At 38.3% G+C, this 15498-nt stretch overlaps 1 protein-coding gene across 3 annotated transcripts in view; it reads left to right on the top strand.

Moving 5' to 3' along the window:
* CCDC88C (coiled-coil domain containing 88C) overlaps positions 1–15498 on the top strand; it is a 155657-nt gene that overhangs the window by 47917 nt on the left and 92242 nt on the right. For all 3 annotated transcript variants that reach the window (XM_062638421.1, XM_062638406.1, XM_062638411.1), the window contains exons 5-12: positions 1748–1806; positions 3459–3542; positions 4188–4328; positions 4971–5155; positions 5735–5816; positions 6264–6422; positions 12274–12420; positions 12758–12902. In XM_062638421.1, the coding sequence (XP_062494405.1) occupies positions 1748–1806; positions 3459–3542; positions 4188–4328; positions 4971–5155; positions 5735–5816; positions 6264–6422; positions 12274–12420; positions 12758–12902 (1002 nt within the window). The remainder of the gene's footprint in view (positions 1–1747; positions 1807–3458; positions 3543–4187; positions 4329–4970; positions 5156–5734; positions 5817–6263; positions 6423–12273; positions 12421–12757; positions 12903–15498) is intronic.

The following is a 15498-nucleotide window of genomic DNA, read 5'->3' on the forward strand; positions in this document are numbered from 1 at the left end:
AATATGTCCATCTCTGCAGAAGAGAAGTATTTCTGCTTGCAAAATCTTAATGGTTACAAATGTGGGACTTCAATGTTGAGAGTTCTGGTGGGGATTTGTACATATACCGGTAGCTTTTGTAGGGCAGTCATGAAACATTTCAAATATCAACATTACAAAACGTCATTGAAAAATTATTGAGCAAGTAAGGTACATTTAGGGACTGGTTCAGGGCAATTGTGTGCTCTAAAATCAGGAAATAGGAAGAAAATGTTATTTTTGAAGCTGCCTGCACATGGCTGTGCTGGCTTGCAAGTTTCAGAGGGTGGAAGTAACCCTTGTGGCATTTTAGGTCAGTGTGCCTTCGTGCATTGGTGGGGCTGCAGCAGCTTAACTCATGAGTCAGTTTAGCTCCAATTCCCAGCCTTGGGTCCTGTACATGCCTCTAACCTTCTGCCAGTATAGTGTTACAAGGGCATGGGGTTAGTGGAGGAACACAGTTGCACTCAGAGAAATTAGTATCTGTCTGTTTAGTGATAGGAGCAATTGAACATGCAAGTAAAGCAGGGTATAAAATGAAAGTGTTTATCCCACAGTTACGCATTCTGTATCAGGAAGCCTGCAGATGTATAGGGATGAGAGAAAACTGCATGGCATGTTTCTCGTTCCATCTTCTCTCCTAGTGTGGATGAGGACAGGCTTTTCCTGGACCTAACCCCATGATGATTTTTTTATTTCCTCATCGAAGCTCTTTGCCTTCTGTCTTTCTTTATCTAACTCTGATATACTTAAGTTTCTTTACCACACAACAATCCTCACATTAATTTTATTGAAACAAGTTGGCTCAAAGTTGCACCAGTTACCCTTGTGAAGCTTTCTCTCTCCTAACCTTTGGAGGCAGCCGGCAGGGCTGTTGGTCGCAGCAGGGTTCCCTGCAGTAACAACCTGTGTGTGTCTCCTCCCCACCCGGCTCCCAGAGCATATGGTTAGCTGCATATTCTGTCTTCTACATCACTCATTTTTTTTTTTTATCCCTTTTAGCACATGGGGTTTCTGCTTCAAAGTGTGAACGGGCTTTGATGCAGAACAGAGGCAGAATTTATTTGCTAAAACATCTCTCAAAGAGAATTTACGTGCACAGAATGGCATTCAGCTTTTGGAAGTCTGACTGGCAACTGTTTTACAGAAAGAGAATTTAGGACAAGTCGTTTCCTTAAAAGTAACCCTCCTTTGCTTCTGCCCTGGGTGGTTTTGTTTTGTTTTAGCATGGTTTTTTTTTTGGAGTGGGGGGAAGTTGTGATGGTTTGGTGAGCTTTTTTGCACCCCTGTTAATCACAAAACAAGGGGTGTTTTTTTTTAAGCCCTGTTAAACACAAAACTGGTGTATGCATTGAACTATGTAAAAGTTGGTTTGTTGAGAGCTGTTTTGGTTTTAGTTTTGGTTTTTTTTTTTTCTGCTTGTGGATTATTTATTTTTTTTGTTCCTTCCCCCCCTGCCCCCCACATCTTGATCAGAAAAAACTCAGAAAATATAGGTGAGGATACTAAATGGAGGGGAAAAAAAGTCCTGCTGGATCTGGGATACTATTCCATAATAATTGTATTGTTATATGGAAAGCATGGTAATGTTGTAATTAACACATACTTATTTTATTGTCCAGGCACTTGTTCAAAGGTCTTATTTCTCTTTTCAGGCAGATATTTTGGAGTATTTTGCAAGTACTGAACTTGTTGTACATACATGCTGATTCCCTTTTTTCTTCTCCAGGTAAAAGTATGGATGAAATTAAGAAGCTGCTGTTGTTGGTTCTGGGATGTGCTGTGCAGGTGAACATTCATTAGAGGCTTGAAAAATCAGATTTTTTTTTTTCTCTTTTTTTTGAACCTGTTATTTTTTCTGTAGTGAGAAAATCTAGCAGAAAATCAGTGCTGTATGAACAAATCTCCAGCTCAAGACAGCCTGTGAGCTGAAATTGTGAGAAGACACAATCGGTGAATGAAAGAAATGCAAGAAAAGGAAGCACACTTTGTGATAGTAGTAGCCTCAGTTTGTTGCCAGTGCTTTATCAGCCACAGGATATGTACTCTTGCAACTAAGTAGTCCACTTTGATAACAAAGTGGGAAGAGATAAGCTTTGAACAGTGGTCTTGATATCAAGATAATCATTCTTACAGTTTTAAAATACGAATTGGACAGTACATATTAGTGCCAAATAAACAGATGAGCTAACAGTCTAAACATTTGTTTAATGAATGCTGACTTTATTTGCATAATCTTTTGATTGAATATTATGTGTAGAAAATCTGAAATGAATAGATACTTTGTATATTCATGTGGGGATTTTTATGCGGCATTTGTTAAAATAAAGAGACAGGCAATGTATATGGGAAACTCCACAGAAATGCATGACAGTTACCAGATAAAGAAGTCAGTGTTCTGCCCACCAGACCTCTGTGGTGGTAAACAATAGATGGTTGCGGGCTCGCCTTTGCTTATAACTGTCCATGTTTGTAGGTCCGTCTAGTGTTTTTTGTCATGCCTTAGGACACTTATCCTGCTGAGCTATGTCAAGTCAATTATGTCAGAGTAAGGCTGTCGAAATATGACTGCTCTGAGCTATCTCCCTGTTGCGTTGCAGCACAAAGAATAAAAGTCTGATTTAGCAAGCTGCTGTTTATCCTCAGTCCCTGTTTATGAGATTGAGTTCTTCCCAATGGAAGGAATGGTTGAGACTCAGAACCAGGCCCCAAAAGGGCACTTTAAATGAGTTAAAAAAAAAACAACTTTAAGCAATGCTTAAGTTCTCCACAATGCACAGTTGTTACAAGAAGGGAATAATGTTGTTAGTGTACAATCGCAGGTGTACAGATAGCAGATGTTTGCCTCAAGTAAAAGATTTACTAAAATCTGTTAATCTGAAATGTCAGTCATTTTTATCCAGAATGTTTCTCAGTCCCATTTCTTATCTAAAGCACATGCTGATTTGGTCTAACAAGCATTATGCATTGATTACAATAGTATCTGAAGTGATGCATTTCTTTTCATTGCCAAAACCAAGCAAAATGAAAACAGCAAAGCAAACAGGTTAAATGATGCAACATAAATGGAGGTTTATGTTTGTGGAGCTCCATTAATGAAGCTGTGATGATTTCTTCCCACAGTTGCCCCACCTCTTGAGCTCACTGCATGTTAAACTTGTTTTTAAAGAGCAAACCCAGCCATTTAACTTAGCCTTAATTGTACTGACAGTAGAAAGTTTAAATAATTTAATGCATAATTTAGTCCATGCTCCATATGGAGCAATGAAGTGTTATTATACCTTCTGGTGTGACAAAGTGTAGATCTTAAAAATTTTGTCATTAGCAATGTAAGGAGGTTTTGAATTTTATTTATTTTTTTTTTTAATTGAATAAAAAAAGATGCAGTAAGTTTTAGGATATGTAGCACTGTTTCAGGGTGTGTTGTTTTCTTTTAACAGTGTGAAAGAAAAGAAGAGTTTATTGAAAGAATAAAACAACTGGATATTGAAACCCAAGCTGCCATTGTGTCACACATTCAGGAGGTGAGACTCTCAGTATTGTCTGTTCTGACTTTTTATCTCTCCCTTCCTTGATGTAAGTTGTTATGAAATATTAATGTTTGGAATTTCACAATGGATTCATGAACTTCATGAAAATAAAAGATTGAATGTGTTACTGCCGTCAGATTGTAAAATGAAAATTAAAGGCATTGTGAACATTACTTGGCTTAGTGAACTTTTTGAGATCTGCAGTGTTAAATGCCTTGCTTGCCAGTTATAGGATACGTAATTGTTTTAAGGATACATATGTAATATTTCCAGAAAACTGAGACAGCAGCCCAGCTGTACACTGTGGGATCAGTCCTTTCAGATCCCTGTGGTGACCACCTCAGTGCTTTTGCAGCAAGACATTTGCATGTTTGCAAAGTGCAAGCACACATACTGTTGATCATAATATGTATCTGATCACTTTTAAAAATCAGCCTTAATGATTAACAAATCTAAATACCAGAAACAGGTGGGTAGTGTTACAATTAAGGTAGTTGTTTTTGTTATTTGCAATCTGATTTGAAGCATGATATGTTGGGTTTTTTTTTGATAGATCAGTAGAAGAACCTGGGGGATGCAGCATATAAAGCAAACAAATTTACAAATCAGCCAGTGCAAAGACTTTGTTTCTCTTCCCAGGTGACTCACAACCAGGAGAATGTCTTCGACTTGCAGTGGCTGGAGCTCCCAGATATGGCCCCAGAAGAACTAGAGTCTCTCTCCAGGAATATGGTTTTCCACCTTAAGAGGCTCATTGATGAGAGAGATGAATGCACAGAAGTATGATGGCTTCTTTCCCATATCAGGCTCATGTGAAGCAGCAGATGCAGGCTCCCTTCCTTCTCTTGTCTTACTTGTGCATTGGATTTCTATTTCTTCTGCACCTTTCTGCTACAATTCTGAAAATCTGTAGAAAGATTTTTGACTGTTTCATTGATCAGTCATTCATTTTTGAGTGACTACTTACCTGTCTCTCCTTTGGTGTCTACTACCGTCATGGGTTCCAATGTCTTCTCTAGGTTTTTTTCCATGTGAAGATTGCCCTATCGGTTGCTGACTCATCAGTTCCTTTCGCTTCTGATCTCTGGAGGAAGCTTCTTGCCTTCTCTAACCTGTTAATTTTTTGTCAGGTTTTTGACTGTGATTGTGTTGGTTAAAACTCTAAGTTGCTATTGATTTTCATGAATTCTCCAAGCAGCCGCTGATTTTGAGCATTGGAAGGAGAAACATTTTCTAAGTGGTCTGAACATAATGGAGATCCTTTCTTCCTTTTTGTAACCTTCACTCCTGGCTATCACTTGAATGCTGTATACTGCCAGGCTAATAATTTTCTACATTTCTAAATAATTTTTAGATACTTTAAAAACTATTTATTATTATACTATTTATCTCTTGACACTGCATGCTTCTCTGTATGTCTAGGTCATTGTAGATCTCACTCAAGAGAGAGATTATCTGCAGTCTCAGCAACCACCAAGTCCGTTGAAAGTACCGAGTCCAGATTCTTCACCAAACCCAGCCAACCCTCTTTCTAATGAAGACAAGCAGCACCTTGCAGTCGAGCTGGCAGACACGAAGGCTAAACTGAGAAGAATCCGGCAGGAGCTGTGAGTCACCAGTGATTTGTGCTCCTAGAGAGACTTGTATATTAAGTCTTGAGCATCATGAAAATGCAAGTGCCTATCGGCTTCGGTATACTGGCCTCCATGGGAGCTCTCAGAAACACAACTTTTTTTATTCAACACAATTTTTATTCATAGCAGTAGGAAGCTAGTATGGGTGTTCCATCTTTCTTCTTTCTTAATTGTTCTTTAAACACAGAGTGATGGCTACTTTGATTTTTCTTTTTGTGTCTCATCTCTCTCTTCCTGTCTTCAAAATGCCAATGACTGGCTGTACTTTTTAATTATCAGTGGGAAGTTCAGAAGCCAGTGAAGCTGGCTATGGCAGCAGTAGCACCAATGAAATTTAAACAGAGGTACTCACTGAAAAAATAATTGTAAACTCGGATCTATATCATGAGAAAAATCCCTTGCTTTTATGAAGTTGTCATGACAAAGAGACTCTTATGTTCAGAATATAGGAGATTTCTGTCTTCTGTTCCAGATTCCCAGGAGTGTCCATATAGTCAGTATTGTTTTGTGGAGGGGGGAAATTCTTATTAAGGTTTTTCTTACTGTTTTCAGAGAAGAGAAGTCTGAGCAGCTTGTAGATTCAAAACACGAAGTTGAGCAGCTCACACTAGAGCTGCAAAAAATAAAACAGGAGGTAAGATGGGCTCATTTTACTGTGACAGTCTTCCCTATTTAAAAAAAAAAAGCCTTTTCCTGTGTGAGGCTAAAAATATTACTATGTCCGTTTTTTAATGAAGTTACTCCAGCAAGCTGTTTGATGATTATGGCTATGGCATAGCAATGCTACACTTTCCACTTAACCTGTTGAGAGCAGTCTCTTTTGTTAAGCTTGCAAATAGTCTAGTAATGCCTGAAGCTTATGCAGCATTAGGTATTAGAAATGTCAGAGTCCCAACAGCCTGAAGAACCTCTGTGTCTTGTAGAGAATTTTTACTAGATAGTATAATTCTCTTACTCCTGAACCAGGGGAATGCTGTTTGCCTATGCTTAAAGTACTAAATAAATAGAAATAAACTTTAAAGAACATGCATTAAAGTATTAACCAAGATTTTTCTCCCTACTTACTCCTCACTCCTCACAGAATATCCACCTGGCCTCAGATGCTCGCTCTGCCCGAGCATACAGAGATGAGCTTGACTCTCTGAGAGAAAGGGCAAACCGTGTGGAGAGACTTGAGATGGAACTTGTTCGGTGCAAAGAGAAACTTCATGATGTGGATTTTTACAAAGCTCGCATGGAGGCAAGTAAAAATGGGGGGAAATATTTGCTGAGTAATCCTTAGTGTTTGGCTTTTGTGTTACCAGTCCCTGTGTCATTTGTCATTGAGCTGACTGTAGCAGAACATCAGAGCAAGTAGAAATTTCCTAACATACAGCATAGTTATTGAATTAGCAACATTGCAGCTTCTGTCAGTGGCAAGAAAGACTTGGTGCCCACTGAAAATAAATACCCATTAGTTTTAATAAACACTGTTTCAACATTATGTGTCTAAACAAGACAGACCTTTCTGCGTGCTGCTTCTAGAGAATCCAGACCTTTAGTCTAGCCTTGAAAATTTGTTCTTAGGTAAAAGCTCTGTCTTCCAGAGTTGTTCCTTTGACCAGCATTTTAAATTTAATATATAAACTAGCTAAATGAATGCGTTGGTATTTTTCCTTAGGGATTTGTAGCAGATGCAACTGTTGTTAAAATATCTGGGTGTTTTTAAGCATGACTTAGGTGGCAAATTCTTGACACCCCTTTCTTGCAACTGTTGCTTGCAGTATAAAGGAGAGACAATCTGGATCTTCTGTAGTGCCCTGAGTAGGGTATATCAATGAGCAATGTATAGTTTTGATCCAGTAGTAGTGCCAGTTACTCAGCTTAGTCACCTGCAGCTATGCCCATCCTGGAATTAATTAATTAACTTAGACTGGAAAGGACCTTGCAGATCATCTAGACCAAGTCATTGATCACAGTATGGCTGACCTTAAATTTAGGCCAGATTGCTGTTATTTTTCTATCCTTTGAGTTCTTTGAGCCATCCTCACCTAAATCCTCAATAATTCATGTACACTTCAGCCAAAGTCAAATAAATATCCAGACTTGGTGAGCACATGGAGGTTCAGTAATTGGCAGTCTCACTATAATTAAATAAAATCCCAGGTCTGAGGTACAAGAATGATGTTGTAACTGTCATTTGCCAGGCCTCTGGCCCAAAACACAAACCTTATTTCTGCTCTATAAACTCTTTGTAAACAATTCTCCCCCACCCCTAACCTAAGGGGCCAGCTAGCTGCTGCTGCTTCTGAATAGGTTCACTAAAATGCATGGTTGTTAAATGTAGTGATAGACTACAAAAGCTTGTCTTCCCTCTCAGTAATTCCTGGTTTACATTAGGAAGTATGAAGCTCTGTTTTTCTCCTCAAGCTGACAGATCAGTCATGCGTTAACCTGGCACACTAGCTATCACCATGGCATCCTGGCATTTACCTTTTTACTGTGCACTGGAATCAGTTAGCTTCTACCTCTGCTCAAATAATTTAGCCAGAGCTGGGAGAGGAGTTCTTTAGTCTTGTCTTCATCTGAGATCAAGGGAGTAGCTGTTTCTGGTTTTGAGTTCTCAGCCTCCTTGCTTGTCCTAGAGCCAGCAGTTTCCTGCTGTGCCGTCTGCATGCTTATCTTGCTTAACGTACCACTCAGTAAAGAGACCTACGCTTCAGTTTCAAATTTGTTCCAATTTTCCTCACTCCCTCTTCAACCCTGTCAGTTTTTGGTGAACGTATTGAGCGTCAGAGATAAGTGCTGGCTCTCCAAGGATACCTCCCTGAAATACAATAGTGGGACAAAGAATATTTCCCTTCAATATGGCACTACTCCAGTTGTGGGCCGCAATGTGACCTGTAGCAAACATTGGTGGTGCTGTAGGTGCTGAGCTCTTCTAATATGCAGCAGGGTTGCACATCTGTTTGCAGGCTGCTCTGTGGTCTAGAATAGCTAGAGACTTTCACATTCTCACCACTCCCTCTTCCATCATTCATTGAGCCTTGGCACAGCCATGGACCGCCAGTGTTGCAGTGGCAACATGAGGCCAACTCAACTGGTCTCATGCTGATACACTCAGAGGATTCCACATGGTGTGCTATTCTGTGTTTGTTATGGTCTTGGAGTAGACCAAAGGCTGTGCACAGTGGCCAGTACCAAACTTTCTGTGGTCCCTCAGTTTTCTGTCTTCCCTGTCTCAAGTCCCCCACTCATTCAGAAGAAAGTTTAATGGCTGGAATCAGTTCATGTCTGCTCAGATTCCTCCCGTTGTTTGGCTTACAACTCCCAAGTTGTAAGATTTGTGCAGCAATGTAACATGGTAGAAATTTTTACTACTAGATAGTACAGTGCTGATTCATCTCATGGCATTTGCTGGTTGCAGCTGGCTTCCTATGCTCCAAGTCTTAAAACCTGAACAAGCCTTATAGAGGCACAGCAATGAAAATATAGGTACATAAAGTACACCGTAAGCTACTTTTCTATGGTAACGTGATACCTTAGGGCTCATAGTGTCTTGACAGGATTGTTAATAAGAGGTGCCAAATTGGTAAGTGAGAAGAAAAAAGTGGGTTTACCTTCATGCATCAATGCAGAAAGTTATTAAATGAGCACTTAAGAATCTTTTCCTTCTTGTAGTTCATATACACATTGGGTAGTTTGAGCAAAAAATAAGGGCTGTGCTCCATGTACGATGCTGTGACAAGCTTTAGGAATTGTGAGCAAGCTTACAAGTAGTTTCTGAAAGCACATAGTAAAAATCAGTAGCAGTGGTGGTAAGAGGTTTAAAGAGCCACTGCAGAAGGAGTGCAGAAAGAGCAATTCTCTATGGGAACGTAACACATTTAGGTGTGTGTATTGTTTCCTTTTCTGTATGTCTTGACAAAGTTGTTATGAAATGACATTTTAGTTTGACCGAGGTTCAAAGAACCTGAAGATGAATGTGCTCTGGAGTCCTTCCTGCTGAGGTAGCTTAATGAGGTCATAAGTGTGAATGTGGAGGGGCAGGCTTAATGCAGAGCTTCCTCCAAGGAGATGCTTCTCTGCAATGTGAAGCTTCCCTCCAGCATTTCTCGTCATCAAGTGTTGTGCTGCTCCAGGAGATCAGGTTATTTTCTGAGGCCAGGGAGTCTGCCTTGCCCATTCTTCCCCCTTCTCACTGCAATCACATTTCCATGTGGGATGACAGGAGGTATTTATGTGAATGTTAAAGCAAAAGTAGCTCTTGTATGTTTTCATATAGCTGTCCGAGACAATGTTTGATTGTTACAAGATGTTAACTGTGTTAATAGCAGCTCAGTAGCGGCAGTTTCTGAACTGCCAGGAAGGGAGAGGTTTGAACTCTTTTTAAAAACTAGGTCTGAATATGTGTGCAGATTCTCTAGTTTCAGATTTAAACAATCTGATTACTACTTTAGGTTTCTTAAAATGTTTTCCAGTAGTAACACACCCTGATTGCGCAGCCACTGAGCCCTAGAGTTAATTGTAACCATATGAGTACACAATGCATATTCTTAAAGCTATTTCAGGGCACAGTGATACAGGATCAAACCACAATTTGTAATTTGTTTTAGAAATCACAAAAGCAGAATTATATTTGTTAGATATTAAACCATCACAATTTAAGTGATATCAAGCAAAAGGTTTGTTTTTTTTAGTCCCTTGCCTAGTAAATTCAGTGTATTTAAAAAAAAAAACAAAACAAAAAAAAACCCAAAGCCAACTAATTTACTGTCAGTTTAAAAATAAACTCATAGTTAGAAAATAATGTTGGTGTGTTTGTTAATTAAAGAAAAAATAAATCTTTGTTTCAGTGGAAGCACCACCACCCCATGGCCACCACCTGCTGATTGTCTAACAAGTGGGATTTGTAGTCAGATGCATTTTTAGGTCAATTATGTTGTTCCAGTGACTTCTGGGAGATGTTAGTTCTGACATGTTTTAGTTAGGATAGCTTTACCTTCCAGTCCTTGAGAAATAACTCTACAAAGCTCCCATGGAGTAATTATTTAAATTATACGATCTTTTGTATATTAAGATGACCTCAAACCATGCGCACACCAGTGAGCAATGTTGACCTTGCCGTAGCAGGCATTTCCACCAGATTATTAATTTAACATTTCATCAGAACTGCTTTGAACTGACTTGTCCACTGCTCCTGCGTTCTCAATGGATAGCGCTTCAGTCTTCCACATATTGCAGCTCCCAGTGATGTGTGGTTTGTACCAGAGCCTGGATATGTGTATTTACTTGGCACATAGCTTGACTCTTCATGAGACACTAAAATAACAAGTTCCTGCTTGGTACGCAGTTTTGGGGATAGTTCTGAGGTCATGTTTTTGAGGTCAGACACCACCTTACTTCTTAGGGCTGTGGTCCGGATTGAGTGTGATGATCTAGGAAAATAAACTCTTGTCATGTCGCTGTTCCATTACAGGTATTCTGGCACTTTCCATGACACCCAGCATATTTTTGTCATGTACTTCCTCTGGTCTGTCATAAGTCTAGTGTCAGCCTTTTTAGTTTGCCTGCTCTCAAGTGACCCTGTTAGACCAGACTTGGTCAAAAATGCTTGTTCTGTAAAATTAGCGTTTCAGTATTATAATTGTTTTAGTTACTTACATACTCAGACATTTTAATTGTGGTAAACCACTTTACAAACACTAACATATAGTTGTCCTTTTAATGGCACTGTAGGAGGCAAATATTTTTCTCAGATTTTGCAAGCTGGTAGCTGGCCCACTGAGAAATCAAGGGCAGTATGGTACTGAGTAAGATAGACTTTCCATATTATGCCATCTACAGTCAAGATGCAGGAAGGAACTAAGATTACTGGCTATATAAGACTATTAAATCACATCCCCCTGTAGTATCTGAAGGCAAGAGGAGTGGCTGTCATCAGACACTCTTCAACTTGTGCTTTACAGCTATCTTTTTTTCTTTTCTTTTTTTTCTTTTCTTTTTTTTTCTTTTCTTTTTAATAATTGAGCCGCATGAGGCATCTTAAGGCTGATCCTACTCCCAAAAATAAGTAGGCAGTTGCTGCTTTAGCACTGAAAGGGATTTGCTCATGCCTGGTGATCTTTCAGGAATCTATTTGGTTTGGATGTTTGTGGTCTGAGAGAGCAGAGATGAACACTGATGTCAGCAGAGACTTCACATTTCTTCAGAGAATCAAATAAGCTGCTTCTTGCCCCATTATAACTCTTCTGGGCAAAAATCCTTCCTGTGTCCATTTAATTTTTTTTTAAATGCTGCTATGTTCCTGCCATAGAAAATTCTGTCTCTGACTCAAGACTTATCTGAGGAGTAAAAGCTAGCAGTGAGGTATTGTAACTTGAAATAGACATCATTTAATAAATGCATTTAAAACATGACCAAGAGTACATGGCCAGATTTTATGCTTTGGACATTTCATGTTTCTGGAGATAAGATTCTTGAATGCATGCAGCTTCATTTGTTACTTTGAAAGGAACATATGGAGTGCAGCATGACTGGCTTGTTTCTAATGCTGTGTCTGCAGCAGAATAATAGATTGAATTTTTACTCAGTAAAAACAGATCCAGAAGCTGTAGTGGATAAGCAACATGGTCTGTGCAGTTAATGCTCATGTATTTATTGCGAATGGGGCAGGGTGTGTGTTAAGAAGTAAGTATAAAACAACTTCATTTGTTTAAATTAATTAAAATTCTGTTCATGAAATAAACTTTTTTAAGCAAACATTTACATGTAAGTGGACTGAAGCAGGGATATGGACATAGTTGATTTTCTGTAACTTGAGTCTCTTTGCACCTCTTTATCTAGCCTCACATAAAGCAAAACCAACTCCATTAAACATCTAAAATTCGGAGCGGGATAAAAAAGATTAGATTTTGTTTGCATTAATGACTCACAGATAATTAAATATAGTATTATCATCTCCCACTAAAATACCAGGTAAAACCTTCTTTATGAAACAGAATCATATCAAGATTTTTTTTGTGTGTTGCAGTGTCAGTTTATGAAAGTCACCTCATCTTTGAAAAGTCAGTTTATGTAAAGAGATTAACAGTGTTATGTTTTCTCCCTAGGAATTAAGAGAGGACAACATCATATTAATTGAAACAAAGGCCATGCTAGAAGAACAGCTAACAATGGCAAGAGCTCGTGGTGATAAACTACATGAATTAGAGAAGGAAAATTTGCAATTGAAATCCAAACTTCATGATGTAGAGCTGGTATGTCCTCTCTTTTTTCATTATGCTAATGTTTTGACTTGTATCAGCCCTGTCATGGCCCAGTATGTTCTCACTCCAGTCAGCCTCACTACAGGTGCTTCATGGACCGGAGCTGACTCCATAGGGCCAGTTGGGTGTCTCTGCACTGCATTCTGTGGCATGTATGGTAGGCAACAGCAAACATTTAATGCTGTACATGTATTTCAGTATAAAAGCACACAGTGTTTAAGGAGATTCTTCTACCCTCTACATATGCTGTGGTTGTAGCAGTTCAACTGACAGAAAAATCTTATGCAAGAGCTCAGCATGCCTTTTCATTCATGTGTGTATTGCACAGGACCGGGACACAGACAAGAAGAGAATTGAAGAGCTTTTGGAGGAGAACATGGTCTTGGAGATTGCACAGAAACAGAGCATGAATGAGTCTGCACACCTAGGCTGGGAACTAGAACAACTGTCTAAAAGCACAGATCTTGCAGATAGTAAGTACTAGCTGGGGTAGCTGTTGTGTTTGTGGTCTCTTTCAGAATAGGCAGCTTGGTTGACTAAGGTGGGAACAGAATTTGAATCAAAGCCTGAGAATTTCCCGCATTCAGCCACCTGATTTTGAACTTAGGTTTTGTGGAATTTCTAAAATGTATTCTTTTCATTTCTTTCACTTTCTTTTGAAAGCATTAAAATGTTTTCCTTTTATTTTGTTTGTTACTGAGAGAGTGACTTTTAAATAAAATTATAAAAATTTTAAAGAAGCTTTGCAAATGACCAAGCAGAAATGTCACATTGGATATTTCTAACTGAATGGCTGGGAGGAGCCTGTGATCTTTAGTATTCTTTAGTACAATTAGTACAGACAATTAGTGGTCTTTAAGTCCCAGGAAGTGCTGTGTGCTGAAGTCATTTATTTTTACTAGATGCTGAAAAATGTGTACAGTTAAAATAACGGGCTGATTATTTTTTTTGAATGGTTGATTTGATTTCCGTGACTATCAAAAACATAACTAATGCTTCCTTCACTACTCAGTTTTCAGCATTGGTTTCAGTGTCTAACATTCGTTCTGTCTATAATACCAGCCTAAATAACAATGCAAAATGGAATTTTGCATATAAAATATAAGCTGTTTTGTGCAGTTCCATGTGCAGCTTTTACTATTTACTCACTTGATTCTGGTAAGACTTGCATGTATGGCTTTGTGTACCAGGAGCAGTTTAACTTGAAGACAAAGGAGTGTATTAGAATAAGCAGATGCTCAGTTTTCAGTAAAGCAGTCTAGAAGAATAGCTTTGTTCTGTGAAATAACTGAATGTGTGCCTGACACCAAATCTGCTTGCTGTCTATGATCGGAGTTCTGTTTAATAACATTAATGGCTAATTATTTGTTATTTTTAATTAACAATCTTGCAAAGCACATTTACCTTAGCCTGGGAAGTGAATGGCACTCTTCCTCCTTATGTATAATCAAAGATACTTCTTATTATATTAGCCAGTGGGGAAAAAAATGCAGTTCTCTCAAAACTTACCAAGTTTGATAAAATGTATTTCAGGAAATTGTAAAGCTATCGAATTTTCTGTCTTGTTTCATATAGCAAGTTTTTCCCCAGACCTGATTTGGATTTGTTAGTGATGTAATAAAAAGAAGGATGCCTGTTTTGTTTTATTTCCTATTTATTCATTTCTGTTAAACATAACTTCCTAAATTTGCTCAACAGAGTGGTATAAAAGAAAAGGAAGAAAAAAGATGAGAGTCTATCCCTGCTCAGCATTTCAGCACTGGAGCTTCAGAGTCTCTCTGATTAACCAAAGAAAAGAGAGTAAGAGGAACTGAGAAAAAAGTAACCATTTATATTCAATAGGAAAAAAAAGTTAGTGACGGAAGCCTCATTTAAAAGCACTAAACCCATTAAATTTTAAAATGTTAAACTAGCTCACAGAAGTGCTGTCCTACTTTCACAATGATTCTTCTTAAGAAGTTCCATTTCAATGCATGTTGCTGTTTGTACAAACTGAGTCAGTCTGCAAAGCTGTTTTGGAAAACCTTCTGTTCCTGGATTTCAAGTTAAGTCTGCAAAGGTGGCAGATAGCAGAAGATTTTAGTTGCTAGTTTGCAATATTTTATTCAAAATAATTAAAAAGAGGCATGGAAAAAAGTAACTTAGATAGGCTTTGCTTCAGGACAGAACTCAAAGGGATTATTTAGTTAATGTTTACTATTTCAGTCTTCATTTGACCAAAACTTTCTAGGTGATGCTCCATAAAAGAGACAAATGGGATAGTACCATTCTCAGAAATCCAACTGTTCTAAAGTATTTAGTATGCTGTATGTAATAGTGCTGATTGTTTAGCAGGAGTGAATAATCTTCTGAGACTTCAAGATAATTTCTTATGAAATGGGGTTTTGAGGTGAAGGGTAGCAGTTATTCCAAGTGAAACAGAGGGTTGCTCTTATAATTATTTCAGGTCCTGAACAGAGAAATGAACAGAACAATGAGGCTTTGGTACTGGGATTTAAGGCTGAGAGTTAGTAGGACTTTTGATCTACGAACATTTAGAGTAAATTAACATCTCTGTTGTAAAACTTGCGTAAATGTTGTTAGTTCTGAGATTTCAACTTCAGACACTTTTCTGGAATCAACATTCTGATAGATGTCCTGTGTCTGGCTTATCGGATAGTAAAATACCCTCCCTGACTTGGCATATTCTTGATGAAGTATCTGTAAAGATGAGCATTGGAACTCACTTCTGTAAGGTTTTTGTTTTCATGGCTAAATGTGATTGAATACGTAAGTTTTCACTTGCTTTTGAAAGTGCACCATCTTTCTGGTTTAGCAAACATGTCACGGTGGTCTGCTTTCTGCCTATTTATTTCCTTTGATGGAAGTATGAGAGGGTATCAAAGTGTATTTTGCTACCAACATTAAACAAGTTGCTAACATGTTTAAAGCAACTTTAAGAAGAGTTAGGAAAGTAACTTAAGATGGTTATCTCTTAAAATATTTAGTTATTAAAGGTCCTAATTGTTGTCTGTCAAAATGGGTTCTGTGTTTAACAAAGTGTTTACTTTGCAGTTAAGCTGAAATGAT

The sequence above is a fragment of the Pezoporus occidentalis genome, unplaced genomic scaffold, assembly GCF_034315485.1.
Source record: "Pezoporus occidentalis ecotype Australia unplaced genomic scaffold, CSIRO_AGI_Poc_V1 ctg115, whole genome shotgun sequence".
In the NCBI taxonomy this organism is placed as follows: Eukaryota; Metazoa; Chordata; class Aves; order Psittaciformes; family Psittacidae; genus Pezoporus; species Pezoporus occidentalis.